General features: G+C 39.6%; 3 protein-coding genes across 4 annotated transcripts; 2 read left to right on the plus strand and 1 right to left on the minus strand.

Moving 5' to 3' along the window:
* The first annotated feature begins 168 nt into the window (after positions 1-168).
* LOC147798997 (uncharacterized) lies at positions 169-13,231 on the plus strand. Its single transcript, XM_087136724.1, has 4 exons — positions 169-333; positions 6,932-7,025; positions 7,617-7,750; positions 10,784-13,231. The coding sequence occupies exons 1-4, from the start codon at positions 229-231 to the stop codon at positions 11,030-11,032; spliced, it is 582 nt and encodes a 193-aa protein (XP_086992850.1). The 5' UTR covers positions 169-228; the 3' UTR covers positions 11,033-13,231.
* Positions 13,232-14,270: 1,039 nt separating this feature from the next.
* rps17 (ribosomal protein S17) lies at positions 14,271-17,168 on the plus strand. The gene is made up of 4 exons (XM_022251091.2): positions 14,271-14,380; positions 15,351-15,502; positions 16,088-16,259; positions 16,849-17,168. The coding sequence occupies exons 1-4, from the start codon at positions 14,378-14,380 to the stop codon at positions 16,924-16,926; spliced, it is 405 nt and encodes a 134-aa protein (XP_022106783.1). The 5' UTR covers positions 14,271-14,377; the 3' UTR covers positions 16,927-17,168.
* A 93-nt stretch (positions 17,169-17,261) lies between these two features.
* On the minus strand, positions 17,262-21,874 carry LOC147798998 (protein JTB-like). Of its 2 annotated transcripts, none has more exons than XM_087137214.1 (5): positions 21,637-21,874; positions 20,274-20,469; positions 19,494-19,701; positions 18,575-18,657; positions 17,262-18,410 (listed from the first exon to the last, which is right to left on the minus strand). In XM_087137214.1, exons 2-5 carry the CDS (start codon positions 20,399-20,401, stop codon positions 18,248-18,250), a joined length of 582 nt encoding a protein of 193 aa, XP_086993340.1. In that variant the 5' UTR covers positions 20,402-20,469; positions 21,637-21,874; the 3' UTR covers positions 17,262-18,247. The 2 variants fall into 2 exon arrangements, with proteins under 2 accessions (XP_086993340.1, XP_086993339.1); XM_087137213.1 differs by having other exon boundaries at positions 21,534-21,874.
* Between the last annotated feature and the right edge of the window lie 51 nt (positions 21,875-21,925).

Here is a 21,925-nt window from a genome sequence, read left to right on the forward strand (position 1 = left end):
CCAGAGCAAACACAAATGCCCCGCTTTTTGTTTGGAAGTTTCCATTAGCAGCTCAGAGTCGATCACGTCGCGATTCACAGAAGCGTTTATTACATGCACGTCATGACACACACTGTGAAAACTGTTTTGTTTATGAATAGCATTGACGGTTACCAGTAGCCGCAGTGGAAGCGTTTGTAAATTGGACCGGCAGGTTACCAGTGCATATCCATATCGTGCCACACGTACATGTACATCGGCGAAGTCTCTGTGGAGCTACATGTACATGTACAGTTGTTCTGTGTACGTCTGCAGTTTTGCCCGCAAATCGCCACATTCCTTTTCAAAAGTTGGGTAAGTATACTGTTGAACATAACCTATACCTATATAGTTGATTGTCATACTAATGAGCTGTTCATTAATGGTATCTTTTGAATGAATTTCATGTCTTCTGGCACATTGTTTAATGTTATGCTCGCAGAAACTACGCCAGTGCGAGGATAGCATTTTGACTCAACCGTCCACGAAATGTTGCTGCATTTACCGTCATTGACGAACTGATTGACTGTAATTAATCGTTAACGTTACATTTAGAAAACACCTAGAAATGTCCGTAACAGACTCATAGGGCTTGTGCAAGGGTGTCAAAAATTATTTCAACAAGCAAAGAATGTTGCCTTCGTCATCGTGAATGAGGCTAACATGGCCAGGTTACATGTACATGTATGATGTAGGCCCTATACCATGCATTGTGTTCATGGTGTTTGAATGTCCGGAAATCGGCCCCCAGACTGACACTGTCATGACAATACATGTACATCAACGAGAATATAATATCAAATAAGTGCGCCGAAATATGTGATTATATTCTGTCGATATTCTGATCACGGTGCTACGCAGTCCTTCCATATTTCAAGTTACATGTACATTGGTTCCATACCAATTATTACCATAAGTGACCAGGTGACCATCAATGGTTACATTCCTTTATGTTCAACCTCTACTCCTCTAGTGACCCGAGACGGTTCGAACCCAACTAGCCCCATCCATGATTGTTCCTACCTCTGAATAGGGCTTCGCTGGTCATGCTGCTTCTGCTGGCTAGGCCCATATAAAATGAAAATAATAATCAATGTTCTTTGTTTTTTTCTCACTGAAGTGAAGGTCAGTTATTGCCAAGTGTTAAAATAACGTGAACCCAAGATAAATAGACTTGTCAATTTCAGTTTTGCTATTTACATGTAGCATCAACACACATAAGTAGTGTCAACAAATCGTCCAAACTTGAAAATATCCTCTAATCATGTCTAAAGGTTTCGAAGTACATGTAGCTTCATCATATATTACAGATTCTAACATACTACAAGAAAAACAGGGAATTTTATTCCTGAATCAAGCAAGAAAACGAAAATTTTCGCCATGTAAGCCATATTTCTTTTCTCTGCTGGTCCATGTGAAAACAAGATGGTGGCTGGTCATGCTGGTTTGGCTGCATGAGCAGAACCGACTTTTTCGCTGAAATTTCCTCAATTGAATATCATTTTAGATATTAAATGTTATAGTGAATATTATATGGACATTTAGATGTCCAGTTAATATTATACATATAATTTTTTTGCATAAACATGTTTGAATAACTTGTTGACACTAGTTGATGCTTGTTGACGCTAAATAGCATGACCTGTCAATTTGGTTCCAAAATGTTTTTGACACCCCACACACTTAGTTCACAGTGGGTATCATAAAACATCCATACATATACATACGAACATGTACCGACTTGACTCTAGACAACTCATCAGTCATTACTACAGTCGCCCCATAAACATGGCTCAATACCAGACCTTCTATATACATGTAGTGATGCATGTATTTGTGAGATGATATATCAGAAAGAGTTTCATATACAAACAACACTAATTTTGTCTTTTTTTAGGTTATAGCAGCCGTCAGAATGTGATAATAACATGTCGAAGAAAATTCCAAAGCATTTATTTAGAAAGCACTCAGGTTTTTTCAGACCTGTACTTATGTAAGTGTTATGTAGGTTTGTGCAGAGGGGCATCATGTCCATACATGTATGTATGGAACTCTCTCCAAGATATCATTTGCAGAAAACACAGGAAATTACATACATGTACAATTTAGCATTTGGGGGAAATTTTTATTTTTTCACCAAGTTTGCCCCCCAACCGTGATGGTGGCCATGAATAGGCCTACATGTACATGTACATAATACTTGTACCTCATTCGTGATACATGTACATGTTGTACATTTAAATCAACTTTAATGTAACATTATTATCCCAATAAAGGGAAATTTTGGGGGGCCTTTTTACACACGTAAAATGAACAGTAAAAATACAAAATTTAAGAATCAATGTAGTTGATAGCTACATAAAAAAATGCTACTAATATTACATGTGTACGATCATCAGATCATCAACAGATCATCATATAATACATGTACATGTAGTTATAAAATAAAGCAGGGAAAACAAAAATACATGTATCATGGTCCTCATAAAACAAAGAAGAAGAACTGCAATACACCTGCTGATTGTTGCAACTGCTTATTGTACCACTTAATAGCTGATGGAATAAGTGAGCCGCTGTAACATGTACATGTAGTTCTGTTTTTACACTGTACATTTTCATGTACTGATCCTGATGTGGGTTTGCCAAGTTTACAGCAACCCAGTGGCTGTTTCTTGCTTGCTCTCTGTCAAAGCTCAGAATGAGCACCAGTTTTTTATGTTACAATGTACCGGTACTTGAATGACAGGAAACGGCCGTCGGTTTACTGTAAACCTGCATGTAAGTCTGCATCCGGTAGCATCATGACCTTGACCCCTACAGGAATATGGCATTTCAAATTGTGTGACTGTGATGCCTAGCAATTTCCCAGATAAGAAATCATGTCTGCCTAAAGGTTGATTTTCATTTTATTGGGTCCGGCTGCAGGAAGTTCAACAAACTTGAATTCCGATTAAAAAAATCTCACTGTTAACTGAGCGGTTACAGTGTGTCAGTTTGAAAGTGATTTTAAAAATGTACTTTTCTCAGTGTTGAGATCATTTATGCATGACTGTAATAATTTAAGCAAAGAGCAATCTTTTCTTTTGAATTGGAATAGTTTTGATTCTTGTGAACAGTTTTTGTATGTATCAATTTCAAACGGTTTCATAATGGAGAATTTTCAAATCAGGGCCTTGGGTGCCCAAAAATGTCCGGAATGATATTTTGAGTTCTACTGTACATGTATTCACACTCCAGCAGACACAATTCTCCAACAATGTTCATGAGGCAAAAGAAAGGTCCTCGATATTTCTCCTCTCTCTCATTGAGGGCTGAAGTCAATACATGTAAAATGTGACGTATCTTCAACATTTCGCAGCTGAAAGTGAAGAACAGAACATTAAAAAGAGCCAGTTACATGTCTGACCTTTTCCAAAAGATGTTCATTAAACCTTTTTGATGTTCGGATGACATGTCTGTGAAGAGATTTCTTGAAGAATTAGGGAACAGGTAGGCCTACGTGTACATGTTTATGTATCAAATTTTCCTGTTGACAAATTCAGTTGATGTACATGTACTATACGTAGCACTATACTGTGTGTTAAAAAAAAAGGAAAACGAGATTAATTTGTTAATATCCTTGACATGGTTAAAAATGTTGGAAATTGGCAACCACCATTTATTATCTAATGATGTCCTCTTAACCATGACACCAAGAAATCCAATTTACTGTCACAAAGCAGTTCAATCAACCATTCCAGAACTGGCCTTGCACCAGTTAGATGTTTTGGAAAAGAACCTTATCTGCCCAGTTAGGGGCATTTGTTAAGCCTCCAAATTATGCAATCTTCAGCATGTTATACATTGCACACTTCTTAAGAAGTTGGAAAGGTTGTTCATTTTCTTAGACCAGCAAAATGCAGCTTACAACTGAGCAGCGTGTGTTTGTGGTAATAGAGTGGTTGAGGACTGGAAGCCCCGAGCAAGTAGCAGAATGGCCAATGTGTGTACCTTACCACACTGCTGCACTGTGCTGGCTGCCACTGCATGCCTGGGGCTCACAGACCTACACCACTTGCAAGTACATGTGCCGGTATGGCGCCAGCGCGGACGACCCAATCATGTGGTAGAGTGTTGCACTTTAGCATGTTTCCAGTATAATATCTTCATGAAAAGCGAGCATTTTAAAAAGTTCAGTAGGCATTTATTTATGGTTCTTGTTGGAAGGTTTTCTGTACTTTTGAAGCCATTCTTAGTGGGAAATTCCATTTCAAGCAGTAATTTCCATTTCAAAGTGTTGATTCCTTGAATTCCATCCATTTTCCTCGATCACGGAAAATTATTGGCTCTGCAACTACTGTATGAGATTGAGTGGCCACCAAGGTCCCCTGACCTCACCCTCTGTGATTTCTTTTTGTGAGGACATCATAAGAACCAATTGACCTCAAATTGACAAGTCACCACCCCAAGATATCAATGACCTACATGTACATGCCACAGTCATCACTGCAGTTGAGACCTTAATTAAAACCCTCCTTTGGTTTTACAGCACAAATGTGCACAAGTGCCCACAGTCACTGGTGAGCGTGTATTTTCTATATGGGACTCAAACGTGCACAGGTTCAGTGTGTACACAGTAGACTGCCAGCACAAAATGACCCAGGGTCTTTTGTGCAGTCCTCTTCACTGCATTTGGTTTCCTGCACAATGATGCACATGAAACAGTGAAGCACAGTTGTTGGGCAGCAAAAAAGTGCAATCTGATATTCCTGTGAGGGACTGTTGGTGCAGTGCACTACACAACACAGCTGTGCTTCTTTGAGGTGTTTACCAAATGACCCAAAGAGTGACTTCAGCATAGGAGGGTTGTACAAAGACAGAGAGACATACATGTAATCAGGAGTGCATTAATAGTCAAGGACAATGGGGTAAGGTTGAGACAGGCATAAGCACCCAAATCCAATCACTGAATAAACATTTTGTCGAGCCTTAAGGACATACTTCAAGTCTTTCTTTTTTTAGGTATGGAAATTGTCGGAATTAGGCTGCGGTGAATCTGGTGCAAGACCCGTTCTGACACGGTTGATTGAAGTGCTTTGTGCTCAGTAATCTGTGTCAGTAAATTGGATTTCTTGGTGTCATAATTAAGAGGACATCATTAGTTCATAAGTGGTGGTTGCCATTTTCCAAAATATTTAGCCATGTCCAAGAAATGAAGAAATTAATCTCAGTTTCCTTTTTAAAACAAACTGGGTGAGGGATACTAGATAATACCATACACTTTCTTGTATTACATGTACATGTACATTGACGCGGTCTCATCTACAGTGTGTTTTCACTGTCTTTACATGTACATTTGGGTCTTTCAGTCAAATTCGGTGTTGTATGAGAGGTCATATCCAGATGACCTTGATATTCACCTATTAGTTTAGTTAATTACCGGTATTTCCATATCTTAAATAAAATATTCACATAAAAATAAACACAATAAATTATCCAGGTTTACATCAACAATCCCATTTCATATTAACTACCTGTAAATAAATGTCTGCGATAATAACTGCTGTACAAGGGATGGAGGGAATTACGTTATTTAAAAAGCCACTCAGTGTTATTGAAGTGAAGGATTAAGGTCAGTGTTGAGATTTCTGGCTTTGCTTTGCTGTTTTTGCACAACAACCTTTACCAAGGAAGCATGATGGCTTTTGTGCACCTGTACATGTACATGCATGGCAGTGATTCTCTACATGTACCAGAAGGTATACTAAACCCACCCTGATACCCCACCTGTTGGTTCAAGAGGAGTCTTTGGCCCTAGTTGATGGACATTTTATTGTTATTCTGTTTATTTTGATTGTTTGCGGTTCTGTGGTTGCTGTTAAATCAAATAAAAAGCATAGAATCGGACATAAAGCAGTATGTATGTACATACCCATACATGGTATACATGTAGATATCAATGCATGCACTGCATGTGCACTATGCCATGACATAAATAATTTCATAAAGAAAATATTCCACTTGTCGTTTCTTTGAAATTTTCAGTATGTTTGATTTTCCAACTTTTTGCAAACTTGGGACAATCCTGAGAAACTGGCGAGAAAAGTTTGTAGTTTCTCCAATGTGCTTTAACCGTACATGTACATGTACGAGTGGCTACAGTATTCAAGCGTTACCTGGCTATAACTACATGTACATGTAGTTTCTCCATACATGTAGCCAAAGTATGCAAGCGTTACCCGGCTATAGCTACTTGTACATGTATTTAAAAATTGCTGGTAACATTGAGTACCACCTGACAACATCGTTGGTCCCAATACATGTACTGTACCTACATGTACATGTTCAAAACTACATACATGTACATACAACACACATACTGTACATTATTAGGGGAGTCAGGTTGGCACAATGTTTCTTTCCTCGTCTTCCATCTCTGGGGGCCTGGGTTTGAATCTGGCATGGTCCACATACATGTATGGATGGGGGTTTCAGTACCTACATGTACATGTGTATCTGCAGTGATCTGAGTCCGTGGGTTTTCCCTGGAACATTTATCCGGGGTTTTCCTCCCAACTCCAAAACTGAACATTCTCCATTGTTTTCACTCAATACAGGATATTATCCTGTAATTAGGGCTAAAACTCCGGTTGGATGGTCAGATAAGGAAATAAAATAAATAAACAGGCACACTCAACTTCTGTCTATTTAGACACCCAAGTGACCCATACTTGTTCTGTAGTTTAAGGGGCAAACACATGTGATTTCGCTCATTTTGTTGGGACTAACCATGTTGTTGGAATAGAGAAGTGTCTCCACAACTCAGTCTTAAATTTGCCTTTAAGAAAATTGTCCCCTCAAGTGAAGGCCTGCCCACATGCATACAGCACATGTTAGGGTAGTTTTTAACCCATTATTTACTTGTGTCTTTCAGCTATCAACTTCTTTTAAAAACTCTACAAGTCTTTTGCCTACACCAACCATGAGTTCTTCAGTATTCTTCATCTTTGCCCTTCTAGCCTGTCTTGGTAAGCCCTGGATTTTCATTTTTATGAGTCATAATTTGTGCCTTACCAGTTTTATTCCATTCTCATCAATTTTCTAAAATTTTCCTCAACCTGTTAATCTCCTCTTTGGAATTTCATCCTTTTGTATGATCAAGTTGTTTCAGTAGATTTTTGCATTTTTATTTTTATTTCTACCTAATTTATTGTGTTTAGCAAATTAATAGTATGCAAGTCTGGTGACATGCACAGTTACATGTAGGTCACATTTGTACTTCAAAATGTCAATGTCACTAAATCTGCCGTGTGAAACAGTTGTACCATTTAAATATCACCAAAATTTCATGTGAAATCTCATTAAATGGTCATTCTTCAAGACAACTTGAAGCACGCAAGTGTAAACAGTTTTTGTAAAGGCATCATTTTTTGGCTGGGTTGTATTCTTAGACAATTTTTCAAATGAAAATCTTAGAATCCAAATTTTTGATTCATGACCTCAAATTCAAAATGTTAGGGTCAAAACAAGTGGTGTTGATCTTTTTAAAAGGACATTCATGTAAGAGATATCTGAAATAAACAAATGATATGTTTACCCCCTGGAACTCTATAATGCAGGTACCCTGTGCAGTGCGCAGATCAAGTGCTATGAATGCTTTTATGATCAAAACGACCCTAAAAATTCACCTTGCTGGACGGATGTTACAAGTGCACCAGACGTGACAGAGATAGACTGCGAATCATACTGCTATGTAAGTTGAAAGCACAAGTTCATTTTGAAGCAGGGGGCCAGTTTCACAAGGCCGTCTAAGCTCCAGTATTTGACAAGGACAGAATAAATCTGGGCAGAAGAATTACATGTACATGTACTCCTGCATTGTACGTGTAGGTTACCAGCCGAACATCCTTTTCAAGTACTTTGCATTTGAATTCTGCTCTTTCATTTGATCTCGAGGTGTGGATTTGAGTAGCAGGAATTTCAGTTAAGCAGCTTTACGTAATTTGATGCCGGTTTCTGGAAGCATTCAGCCTTGCCACCCAGAATGCAAAACGGGTAGAAAGATGTTTTAAGGTTTGATCTGATTTGTTGAGAGGGGCAGAAAGTTCCACTGTTGAAGATGAAAAGTGTAATTTTTGCAGCACAAAAGCCCATAATAATTCGTTGGCTCTTGCAACCAACATGGCAAATTTCTGATATCAGATACTACATGTATTTTGGTGTAACAGCCGAGTTTTCTGAAGAAAAATAAACAATTCACATTTTGTTTCAGCTTTTAGTACAGTGGACTCTCAATGTAAATCACAAAACACTTTTTGAAAAAGTAGATTCTGTGAATCCCAATTTCTTGTGTATTCTGTTGCTTTTTTTGTTTTCCACTCCTGTGGTAACCAACTCCTGGTTATAACAAAGTAATTTGTCTTGTGTCTGGAACTTTGTCATAACTGTACACTGTGTATTTTGGCTTGGCAGTGTTTTGAACCTTCTGCTACATGTAGTCACGACACATGTACCCCATATACATAATTACTATTACCCTACAAAAACCGGGTAAAGAAATCTCCTTACCCGAAAAGGGTTGAACATCAAGGATTGTGAAAAAGCCTACTGTTACACAAATCAGGTGAAATATACATATAAGTTAGTGTGCTGGAATGGTGGAGTTACTGGTACATGTACATGTACTTGTTCCATCATTCCACCATGCCACAGCAGTTTGAACTTCGCTCACCATGCTCACTGCAGAACCTTACATGTACAATGTACATGTACCATACACATCAGTACTGAGGGTCATGAGTCATTGGTTCTCTATGGTCTAACTTTACAGCTCACTGAACACATACAAGCACTGGTGCCATACATTGTGGGGCAGGTTTTATACTTCAAAGCACACTGAGATTGTTTGCAGTGCCTCAGCAACAATGCAGGAAGATTGCATACAAGTACAATAGCCCTGTTGGGAGAGGTGTTGTTTCCTAAAGTATTGTGTTGATAATGGGTGACCTTCAGCAAACTCAGTGGTTGATTGTACCAGGTGTCTTTTCACCTGTACACCCAGTTCACATATGTTTTCTTCCATTTGCCACAAATAAAAAATGCATGTATTGTATCATGGAGGTGATTGTTTGTAGTCCTGCCACAGAACTGGTGCATATGATCAGATGCACATGTACTGTACATAGGTACTACATGTACAGGTGGATGAAGTACATGTCCATTTGTTTTTCAGTGAAATTTGAGCCTTAATGGTGGACCATATTATCAGTGTCCACTGTAAATGGTACTGGCACAGTACATGTACCTTGTTGCTATATTGAAGCATTGACACTATACATTGCAGGGAATGATCCTTTCACTTCTGAAAACTGCTGGATTTCAGCTGTTTGTTGTATGGTTTAGCAGCTTTCATTCTTGGGGGACTCCAAGGTCCATTAAGCCATCGTACTTTCCACAGTGCCTTATCCCAGTGACACTTATGGGTCATCCATTTTCGTCATCATTTTCACAAGTGTACAAAGTGTACCCTCTTTCCCAGTCCCCTCCGCCTCTAAAATAGTACAAAATAAAATGATGATTTCTCTGTGGTGCTTCAGGCCCCATTCTAATTTACAATGTTCATGTATGACCAGAGAATAGTGGCAGGAGGAAAAACTATTTCCATGACAGGCCTTGACAGTCACTGTTTTCTGATTGCCTGGGACAACTTTCTTCTGTCAGTTCGGGCAAGTAAAAATTTAGGACAAATTGCCCGATGGACAGGTACTTTCTAAAAATAAAAGCGTCTACTTTTTGTGGCCAAGAATAGCAGTCAGCCAAGGTATCTTTGATTTGATTTTTCCCTCTTCACGAAAGCTAGTAAAAAGTAGTAAAATGTATGCAGCTGTGTAGTTACAATGATTTTTTTGCATTGTTATGTAAATGTACATGTACAAACTTTCGTGTATTAAGCACGCTGTGCATTTAGCAGGGCACCTTTCCACACAAGGGAATAATAAAATAAATTATAATAAATAATAAAATACACTTGTGTCTGGGTACTTAACCTCATTGAATGCACGGCACAGCAGAGCTTTGGGGGAAGCTCGAAGACTGTTTCACACGTGGGTCTGATTTCAATGTTAATGAATTTTGCTCAGTATTTGTTTGTGTTCCTTTATTTTCATATGACACCAGGTAAAATTGTCGAGAGGTTAAGAAATAGCCCTTGCCCAAGCTTGTACGAATGATGCATCAGAGTCCTGCGCCCTCTCTGCACACACGCAATACATGTAGTTTGGGGTGATATTTCTAAAGCGTACGCAACCAATTCACCCCCTCCCCCACAGCGTACGCTTTGTACACTGTGAAAATGACAAAAATGGATGACCCCTTACTACATAAAGCAAAACCATAAAACTGGGGAAAAAAAATTGAGGGACCCTACATGTACATGCAGTATGATTGTAACACCTTTAGATATGCTTTAGAATTCAGTTCCAGCCACCAGTCAACTGGTTTTTGTTGTGCCCCTTTTTATCTCATTGATTTTCACTCTTCAGAAATACTCAAAGTATTGATAATTCCTTCATAACATGTATAGTTGTTACCAGGTGTTATTGAAATATCTGACACAGCCCTATCAGAGCACTTAAAAGGTCTTGAGGCAATGCCGTAAAAGTAACTGACTGAGACGGAGGGGTACACATGAAATGTCGACTTTGAACATGATATTGTACACGACAGTAAATGGACTATTTATAACATCGGAAGTTTTTGATTGTTTCCCTCCCTTTATCCTCGTCAGTCGGAGACTTTCCAGTCTGGAGGCCCATCCGTTGACTCCAACTACTGGTTCATCCGACGAGGCTGTGCTGGCAATCAGGACGCCACCTGCTCGGACTCTGACAACTGCAAGAACGAGGCGTGGGGAGCCTGCAAGCGGTGCTGCTCAGGCGACAAATGCAACACCGACTCTCCGGCTGGCTCCAACGTGGTCAAGGCCAGCCTCTTGCTGGCACTCTCTGCTGCCGCCCTTGCAAAATGGCTGAACTAAGATCCGATCAGTTTTGAAAAGCATTTCTTTTTTCTCTTCCATGTTTCTGTTTTTTTCTCCTTCATTTGCAGTCAATTTTTTTTAAGCATTCAAGGTTAACCTAGAAGACCTCCAACACAAGGTGTCGTCCGCTGGCTTATATAGACAGAGAAAAGTCTGAAATTCCAGAATTTGAAAGGGGTCCACCTAACTTATGTATACATGTACATGTATTTGAACAAGCATAGCATGCAGCTGCTTTGTTGACATGCACTTGCATACAGTTCACTTGTGGGATGCAAGTAGATTCATGAGAATACCAAAGAGATTATGGCAGATGCCACAAACTGTAGATGGTAAACCATGATACAGAGATGTTATATATTGCTGCCATGTTTCTGCTAACTGCTTTTGTTACATTACTGAGGGGATAGCACAAAAGGTGGACTCATATGTATCCCTGGCGCACAAAAGGTCTTACCAGAAGAAATGGCTGCCATGCACTACCTGTATTATGCAGGTGGATAAGTTCAAGTCATTGCCAGCACTTTGCAGTTTACTGCCTCTTACCCGGCCACCCTACTCTTTATTGGCTCTGTGTGCCTGCACTTCATTATAGCAAGAAGCATGCAGTAAAGTGCTCTGCGCCAAAGAATAAAGGCATTGTCAGAGTGAAAGGTAAAAACTACCTGCAACCAAGCCTGATTTAATGGCCAATGTTTAATGTTCATCCCCAGAATTGGAGTGGGTGAAATTGATACATATGCCTCATCCTTGATTGACTTGAAACGGTTGTTGTTTTAATTGTTACGCCCATTTACAATAATTTTTATCTGGTTTCTTCTTTCCTCGGTATCAATTTATGTTGGAGACAGGTTGTGCTTGATTTCTTTTTGTTGAAGATTTTTGTACTCATTTTGTTTTGTTCATAATTCAGTTTATGGAGAAAGACTTATCGGGTGTAAATATAATATTTGTTGAATGAGCACAAATATCTTGTAGGAATAGTGTTTACTTGTAATCTGTACCGTACGGATGAATATGGTTTAGCAAGTATGCGAAAAACGCGGATGCAAAATTGCCTTAAATTATGCAAATAAATTGGTAGCATTTCGACAGCCTACGTGTGCACGTGCGTGAAAGAATTTACAGACAAAAAAGAATGAATCAATGGTTATTTCATTTACGCGTACCTTCCATCGTCACATTTTAACAGATCCTGACGGCAATGAAATAGGGCACATTTTGGAAACGAAGATTGTTAGGTTTTATAGTTTTATATTATAAGTAGATTTGAATAAATGATACGCTGTAAATTGGGGTTGCTTTAACAATGGTTTTGGTATTTCTGTGTTGATATTACATGCATGCCTTAGATGGTAGTATTTAAACTCGTTCTTTTTTCAAGCTATAAACTTTAAGCGTGTTAAAGTCATGCAATTTTCTGGGTTTTAAAGTGTCTTTCAAAGTTGCAATTTGCTGGTTTGCTTTGAAAGTGATTGGCCTTTTTCTTAGGATTGCACCTTAGAGTATGCATCCATGTTTTAGCCTAGGACTCGTATGATGTCACGTGTGACAGCGTGCTTCTGATTGCAAACTCATGAGAAACTTTTATACAGTCATTGACGTCTTCAAAATAAAAGGACAATAAAATATAAGTAGAATCCTAATCTGTGCAGTTTAATGGAAAAATAATGACATTCGGGTTTGATTTACAAGTGATAACTACATGTATCCTATTGGTTTTTTTTCTAGAGGAAAGGAAGTAATTTATATTTGTATCACCACACTATATATAACTTGTCTTTGCACCATTGTTCTTTTTACTGAACCTGTAATATCGAAGTGCTCTATTTTTTCTACTTTTGTGTCATTTCGCTCACCAGTTTCTTTCTTGATTGCAATTTATTGGGTGACTTACTCTAGCCTACAAATTTAGGGAAATTACTAGTGACTGCCTTGTTTTACACCAAAACTACTCTTAAAAAGTCTTTATAAGCAGTAATCATACCAAAATGAATCAATATGCTTTACGTATTCACTCGCAGATATTTTATGTGCTGGTTGTAATTATGTTTACACGTGTTAGCCAAGAACCATCCCATTCATAACTTTCCAATCAATCGGTAGGCACCAGGAAGTTTCAGTTTAAATTTCTTTTTTTTTACACTTAACCTGTGATTTTCATGTTTGATAATAAATGAAATTTTTACTTCAGAAGTTCCAGTGTATGTTTTTCGTTGTTTCTCAACTTATTTCACTCTGTGATGAGGGAAGGAGGGCCTTTTTAAAAACGTGGACCAAGTTGGAATGGGTGTAAGCAACCTTCTCGCTGGGTGGCTGAGATCTTGACATTTTAGACACGTGTAAAAAAAAGAAAAACTGATGGAATTATTCGCATTTTTTTACTTTTTATGCTAGGAATGTTGCCTTTGAAAATGACAAACGTGTACATGTATTTAAAACGCTGTATACTCGAGTGGTGTCAGAAGATTTGTGAAAAAAATCCACTAGCCTGTTCGGATAGGGGCTAGAGTTGTAGCACAAGAACTTCCTCCAGCGAAAAACATCTCGCAGATGCAAACATTACATGTACATCTACATATCTGGTGATTGAACTTCAAGCCGGTAACTAGGCGGTGTGCACCCCCTCCCCACTCGACTAAAAGGCAAGAAAAGATTTTGAGCTGTAGAGGAACATTTTGAGCACAAAAAACATTCGCCTCCGAGTCGGTCAATCCCCCCATCGGGAGTTTACTAGTAAACAAGCTTGTAACCCCGAACCCCCCAAAGCTTGGTCCTCTTTGTCAAGGATTCGCCCCCCAAGAAAATACTTACTAAATACTTACGGGCCTGAACTTAGAAACTTTTCATGGTGAAAGTAGCAAGTTAAGTGAAAGGTTTGCCGTAGCACCATGCAAGGATCGCTCTTTTGTGAGTATGTGTGGTTCTGAAAAGAACTAGAGTACTCTAGTTCTTTTCAGAACCAGTTGATAGTACTGAGCATATTTATCCCTTCTGCCCTCAGATTGAAGCCCAAAGAACCAGGGACTTGATCGCGGCAAAGATTTACACAATCACACCATTTTGGGGGCCAAACGATCCCCTTTTTCAAAAGATACTGTTGGGGCACTTTTAATGCTAATGAGCTAGGCAGAAGTTATTGCTTGAATTAGTGGACTGCACCCATAGACTAGACGTGAAAACAACTTCTGATATGAATGTGAAAGCCCGCCCTCAGCGTCATGTTAAAGTAGTCGGGCACTTTTTCTTCGTGATGAGTTGTATTGCGTTCTAATAATTCGCCTGACGTCTAGATACCATGTTCTTGTATATTTGGTCCTTTTTTATGCTTGAAATTTCAAGATGGTGAGGAGAAGTCAACTTTCTTATTAAATCCATGCTCATCTTCGTGCATATTCACCTAAACTTAAAAATGTCGTGCTGGACGTAATATTTAAGATGTTTTTCATCAGATATTGTTAATCATTCTGTTGTATCTTAAGTTACAATGCTGTAGTTTTCCCAACAAAAACTCACTGAATTCGCTAAGTAATGTCACATAGACCCTATGTGTGTACATGTACATGTTTTTCATTTATGTACATGTATTTTCTCACGGTTATTATTAGGCTAGACCCGTAAACGGAGATCTACGTATGCTCCTTTGTTGACATACTGGGCCTAAGACATTCTCTCTTTTGGGAACTGATTTTGTCCCGAAATAAAGAGATTTCTCCGAGTTCAGCAGGGGTTGGAATCTCTGTTTTATAGGCCTAGCAGATTTCCACCTTTTGTTGAATAGGCCAAGGCCTATGCCGAATTTCATTTTCCACCTTTTGGCCATTGACAAGCCAGACTTTCCTTGTTTTTCTTCCTTGTGCAGGCACTGATTTTTCTGTTTTTCCCTTTTTTTACCGACGCGAGAGACATGCCAAACTTTGCACGTCCTCTTCCCAACACAGCACTGGAGTGTCTTATGCATGCGACTGAATATAGGCCTACTGTACAACACTGCACAAGTACATGGACATATGTACAGCGGGGAGGAAACCTCGTGTGTAAACAGTATCCTCGGACTTAGCCCCACTAGTGTAGCACGGACTCTCACTCCCGATCCATCCTTAGCCACACATCCGTATACGCAATTTTGTGTCAGCGTACTGAACATTTTCACACCTCTTTGCACCTTTTTCTGTGCCTATTTCCAAACAGCCTACATGTATGCACAAATGCAGGACATGTACTTTAGTCCAATGAAAAAAACCATCATTGTTGTCATTTGTATGGTTTTGGTTTAGGCATTTTTTTGTTCATAGAGTATTTTGTGTCTTGACAGGGGCGTGTCAGGACCAAGACTGTCAAGAAGGGGGCCAGGGTGATCATTGAAAAGTACTACACCCGGCTGACTCTGGATTTCCACACCAACAAGCGAGTATGCGAAGAGATCGCCATCATCCCTAGCAAGAAGCTGCGAAACAAGATCGCTGGGTAGGCTTAAGACATAGGTTGTCGGGCACAATAATTTCACCCTGACCCTCCCCCATTTGTCAAAAAATCCACCCTGGAATGTGCGGGATGTTGTGGCATTGAGTGAGGTCGAGCCCAGTTATCGGGACTCAATGCCTCTGCAAGTGGAAGACCATGTACAAAGAGGGAGCCATTGTTTACTGTATAGTGGGGCATTCCAAGTACAAAGGAAGGGTTCTAAGCACTGGCTGGGGAGTTAGGTTTGGTGAGATTAGTCTGTAATGAAGGTTGGTACTTATATTTAACATACCAAATGTACATGCATATGCATATTGGTTTGCTAGCCAAGACCTAACACGGCCTTGAAAGATGGATGGTAGTTTGAAAGATTGTTTTATTTTGAAAGAATTCATCAGAACCACAAGCCATGTTTTTGTTTATAGTTGTAAAGGTTGCACTTTGCAGACTTTATTTCTGGTATAAAAAACAATCTGTCCAACAAACGCTTAGCAGAAGTTCAAAGCTGATGCCTTATGCTGACAAAAAAAGGATGCATACATCTACGTTCTGGCCTGTTTGAGATTGTGTTTATGGTTTGGTCGACAGCTTTGTTACCCATCTGATGAAACGCATCCAGGCCGGCCCTGTCCGCGGCATCTCCATCAAGCTCCAAGAGGAGGAGAGAGAGAGAAGGGACAACTACGTCCCCGAGGTGTCGGCCATCGAACAAGACATCATCGAGGTTGACCCGGACACCAAGGAAATGCTGAAAGTCCTGGTAGGTTGACTTGGGATGTGGACGGGGCGTAGAAATGTTGCCACTTAAATATGATCCATAATTTTTTGATAGGGCTGATTTGTTTGTCAATCTGCCCTGACCCGAAGCACCCCCTCATTGGTTGAAAAGAGCCATGTTGGTTGGGAGTGTTCATTTTGTTGGTAGCAACATGAATGCAATGCTTGCATTTCATAGTCCTTTGTGAACCAGCGATTCGTAGTTACTATCAAAGGAGCCTCCATTGCTAGGAAAATTGCGCCCTCTCTTGGTCCAGCTCAAAGCCCATAACCAGTCATTAGTCTGATTAGTCTTAATTATTAATCTGATGAGTCGGCACTTGAGCACAAAAGGCAACCCGATCTCCATGCACTATTATAGAGGCCAGGATGGACCTTTTCAATCCTGCAGGTCTCTTCCAAACATATGCGTGGATTTGCTAGGATCCAGGAATGTACGAGTACAGTTCCCATAACTTGGGACAACTGAAACGATGATTGAGCTTTTTAAAGGTGACTTGGGTAGGGTTTGACGCTCTGTTGTGGCCTGCTAGTCACAAGTACTCGTTCTACTGTATTTTGATCTCTCTCAGGACTTTGGAACCATACAGAACTTGCAGGTGACCGAGTCTGGTGCACCAGGCTTCCGTGCACCCCCTCAGCGGATCTAGAGGCCAGGCCCTCCTACACTCACCAAGATGCCACGCCCACAGAGCGGAACACAGACGGGCATTGCTGCAGACTAGCACATAGGGGATTTGTCCCTATAAAAAACAAAGGCCACCCAGGCATTGCATTTTAAGTTGGCCGTATTATCTGTAAACAAGAACCCTCAGAATTCAGCAAAATTTCAACGATGGATGTAAGATACAAAGGGATACTGGCTGATCAATAAAAACATGGCTAAAAAGTATTTGCTTGTGTTAAGTTAGTTCTTCAGTCTGTATTTGTCCTGTGTGTGAAAATAACTTGAGAGCCAATATTAGTGCAAGCTGAACAAACAGCATTCAGGTTACGTCACAAGAGATTTTATTAAATAGGAATTTTGATGGAATTCAGTTTGTACAGGTAGGATCTGTCCCATTGGACATACAAAATGCACATATCTACAAATACGCAGACCCTATACATCAGAAGGCAGATTTCATCAAAATATGTACATGAATTAGGTTTGGAAGTGGACCACAGTTACGAAAATAAAGTGGCCACAGAAAATGAAGTTGACGTCACACTTTATGAAGGGTTTAACCCAATCTTTGTCTCCATACTGACCTTGGCTAAGTTAGATAGCAATGCAATGCATGCATATACACACAACAAATGTTTCCACATGGCATGTGGCATAATACTTGATGTCCATAAAAGCTAGTTTGGTTTCAAGTTTGAATCATACAATTAACATTGTAAAAGACCAAGTATGTATTGAAAGCACATGCATAAATGGCCCAGTGTCCTTCAACAACCTGTGGCCTTTGTGCACAATCAAGGAAGTTCACATCCTTTTACTTCAACTGTCAATTTTCCAAGAGTGATTCACATCTTTCAGAAAATGTGACATCAAGATTCCTGTTTTTGTCGATCAATGCCAAAGAATTTCCCAACACGGCATTCGTAGGAACAATTTCACACGGCTCTCTGGAAGCAATGTGGGCAGAGAAGTTTATCAACAACAGCATTTGTCTTTTGGTTTGGCTGAATCAAGACTGCTGCGACACGCTACTCAACACTGCCCAAATCTTGTGAGGAAATATAAAGGATTGTGGGCAACCCTAACTGAATACTGTGGAATCATTTTTCTGCCTAATTTTCATTTACTGCGTCGTAGAAGTTGATCGTAATGTACTGCTCTTATTGTGCCTCAAAATCTATGCAGTGAAAAATTAATGATTTTGCCCTCAAATCCAACCTCTCAGTTTGTGGATGATGTTAAAATGTTGGTGCCACAACAATAGATTCCAACTACATGTAGTTGACTGTCGAGATGCAGCCACCTCAAACAGAGTTTGCTATTTGCTTCTTGACCCGTTGAAGTGCCTCCCAGTCTAGTGCTCGCCTCCTGAAAATGACAACCACAAAGGATGACAGCCCCACCGCCAGCATCACACCTTCAAACGTCCAGAAGCTCTTCTCCATAGCCCACTTGGTCTTTGGACAGCTGTACGGATACAGGACCATAGCACAAACTGCATGAGTTACATAACCATGATTTGACTCCAGAGATACCCTTCCGTTTTTCAACATAGACTCCCTGTTTAACGATGGTATGATCTTTCTCATGAGAACAAGTCTGGAATGAATTAGTGGATTTGTTTGTCTCACCTTTTATAAACGGGAGAATCAGAGGTTTCGCACTGGACAAGTTGTCGAAATCCTGTCTCGTTACAACAGTAGCTTGCATATTTCTAATGGAAAAATTTCAAAGAATTATTCATTCAGGAACAAAAACACGACCTGACAACTACCAAAACAAAACTCTGTGATTCTTCAAGTTGAGACTTATGTTGTGTTAAGAAAGTGCAGTGTCCTGCAAACTGAAAGAACTGCAGCGAAGAGATGGCTAACAGCTTAGCCAGAGCCCAGCAGTGAGTGGTTTACAACCTTACAACCATGTTCCACAGAGAATTACTGCAAGGCTTTTGAAGGTGTGTACACTTAATTCATTGCATGTGTGCACCAGGCGCTCAACTGAAGTGATTTTCACCAACAAATCTCTTTTTGCCAGTGAAGGATACTCAGCGTGGATAAGCAACAGTGTTTCAGACCAGTTTTGATAGGTTTAATACACTTTCTGTGTATCATTCTCCTCTTCAATGTACGCAAACTGTTTAAAATCCTTTTGGAGTTATATTAACTTGCGCACTGAAACTCTTCGAAGCTTTTCCTACCAAGTGAGTGCATTGCTGTGATGTAAATCAGGCAAGACACTGTTCAGATTATATGATTTCATGTTGAAATTTTGCTGTATACATGTAACACACTACAATAAATGGAAATTTACAGCAAAATCTAAAAATTCCAGCTTATTTTTGTGCACAAATCAGTGCAATATTGTGGTTCAGTGCCTAGAACTACATGTACATGCACATCACAGTTTTGCTCATAAATATGCAACTTTGCATAGCATGAAAATTGGCTCAAAAATACTGAAAAAAGTGAAAATAAGGAACACAGAACTAAACTTGAGAGGTTGTAGGAAAATAGCTTTAGGAGGGTAAATTTAAGTTCTGTTCAGGCATACCATTGCGTGTTCATCACATGCCTGACATGGGCTCTTGGTGGTAAATGACTCCGTCATCCAGCAAGGCGCTCCACTCGCTGCCGGGGTCTTAGCGTCAAGGAGTCTCATGACAGCATCATCCGAGGTTCCTTGTTGGTTGGTCCTCTCTCCTTGCCTGGACCCGTCAACAGACAGAACGTCCTTGCCATATTCCTGACCAGTGTCCGTACTGAGGAACAGTGAAGGGTGAAATAAATAATGTGCCAGACTGACAGTACTGGTGATTTTGACAATGACGGATTGGATGATAAATTTATCATGAGTTGATACACTGAGCCACTGTGGGCCTTACTAAATAAGACAAATGAATTGTATGTCAAAGTAGACCACCCAAATAGCAGTAATGGGCCAAGCAATATCTGAATGCATGTACCCTCCTGAATACACTTATGAAGTAAAAAAAAACCTGGGTGTGTGGAAGTGAATATTTCCAAGATTTATGTTTCTAAGAAAGAAATGATGGGGCCAGGCAAAGTGATGCATTACATTACCTTATTTTAGGATACCTTACATGTATTTTCAATTCTGCTTTGTTTTGCTTCCATATACTTTTCGACCAAAAATTCAGTGGTTGACAAGTCTAAAGGTGTGAATGGCAACACATACATGTAGTGGCTCATAAGTCTAGAGCTCAATCTAGTTCTAAAACTAGAAGCTACATGTACTTTCTGTATGGCTCTGGAACTACAAAATACTTTTCAACATGTGCTGTTGGCCAATGTGAATACTCATGAAACTTACCCCCATGAATTTGTGACAGTGCAGAACAATAAAACAATCGCTGATATTTGAACGTGTACTCGAAGCTGTGACCTTCTTTGGTGGTTCTGAATGCAAATGTTGCATGGTAGCAGCCAGGAGTATTCCATGTTGCTTTTAAGATGATGTCTCCTCAAACTACTGCTCAACAATGTTAAAGTAAAACCAAACTCAGTTCCTGCCAAAACAATACAGACAAAATTACAATGTACATACATGTACATGTAGGTTTTCATTACAAACGGACAAAAATGAAAAGCCTTGTATGATAATCAAATGTCAAATCAGAATTTGCAGCAGTTTTTTGTTTTATCTTGTTCGTTATTTGTTCATTTTACTGCCTGCCTTTTGAAGTTTAATCAGATCATGTTGATTGGGAAATGTATACATGTACGTACATGTGATCAGTATGATTACATGTACATGTGCGTTGAGTACGATCATTTGATCTGCATGATTACACCGTGTTATCAGTCAATCCTGTATGAAATCACAAAAATTTACTTCCCATTTTTCTTGAAACAATCTTCCCAAACTGTGAAGTAGAAAGGAAATTGACATAATTGTCTGCAGGTGGAATTATTGACAGACACAACCATACAGTAATTGTCTGCAGGTGGAATTATTGACAGACACAATCATGAAGGGAGATCTTATCACCTTTACAGCCAGATGGAATGATCACACAGATTGACCCATTACACCTACATGTAACAAGTACAACCTGGGATTCCAAACCAAACATTTCACAGAGATTCTTCAACTGCAGTGATGTGATACATGTATATGTACAGGCCCTTTTTTCAGAGACCAGGCAGCACAGTCAGTGGCAAAGTTCATATTTAGTCTTAATAAAAAGTATGTGATATGTAGATGGATGCAACTTTATCCTGTTTATGCATTCATCCAGGAGCTTTCACAACTCGAGGTCACAGTGAGGTGAAAACACCGTTGACTTTTCATAATGTAGCAGTTTGTTTGTTTTCATCGCGAAAGGTCACAAAGCTCCCACGGGTCCCAGATGTCACAGAGAGTTACATCTTTGTCTCTATCCTGCACATCCTAGTTTTCTTGTTTTCAATAAATCAGACAGTCTTAGAACAACAGTCGTCATGACATTGACAGTGCAGATTTCATGGAAAAACATGACAAAGAGCTTATCTATCATGTTTATAGTCATACAGTATCAATGAAGTAATGAACTGCGTTACTGTGTCACACTTCCCTGATATTTTACCGTACCGTGATGTTGAATCACCCAGTCCAGTTGGATAGGTTTGACGTCTTTTCAGTTTGTGGTAACTTTTTCAACAGATTAACGTTACCGTTGTTAAGTGGCACGTACAATGTGCGTGTACGGCTATGATTTCAACCAACTCAGCTGGAATTGCCACTCAGTTTCAACCGCTGCAAAGGCCTAACACCAACTTGATCCTCACATTCAACGTGATGTGTCTCATAGTAGGTGATGTAATTCACATGAATTACGAAAACAATTCACGATGGTTTGATTTCCGCTGCATATACAGTCACGGAGAAAATGACGTGGAAACGTTACACACGTCCGAGTGACCTTTCGCTTTGTGAATGTTGATAAAAGGAATGGCGCCCTCATTTGTCTCTGAATTTTTTAA

This window comes from Acanthaster planci, linkage group LG05 (assembly GCF_054643075.1).
Source record: "Acanthaster planci isolate LZ-2023a linkage group LG05, COTS_SCS, whole genome shotgun sequence".
In the NCBI taxonomy this organism is placed as follows: domain Eukaryota; kingdom Metazoa; phylum Echinodermata; class Asteroidea; order Valvatida; family Acanthasteridae; genus Acanthaster; species Acanthaster planci.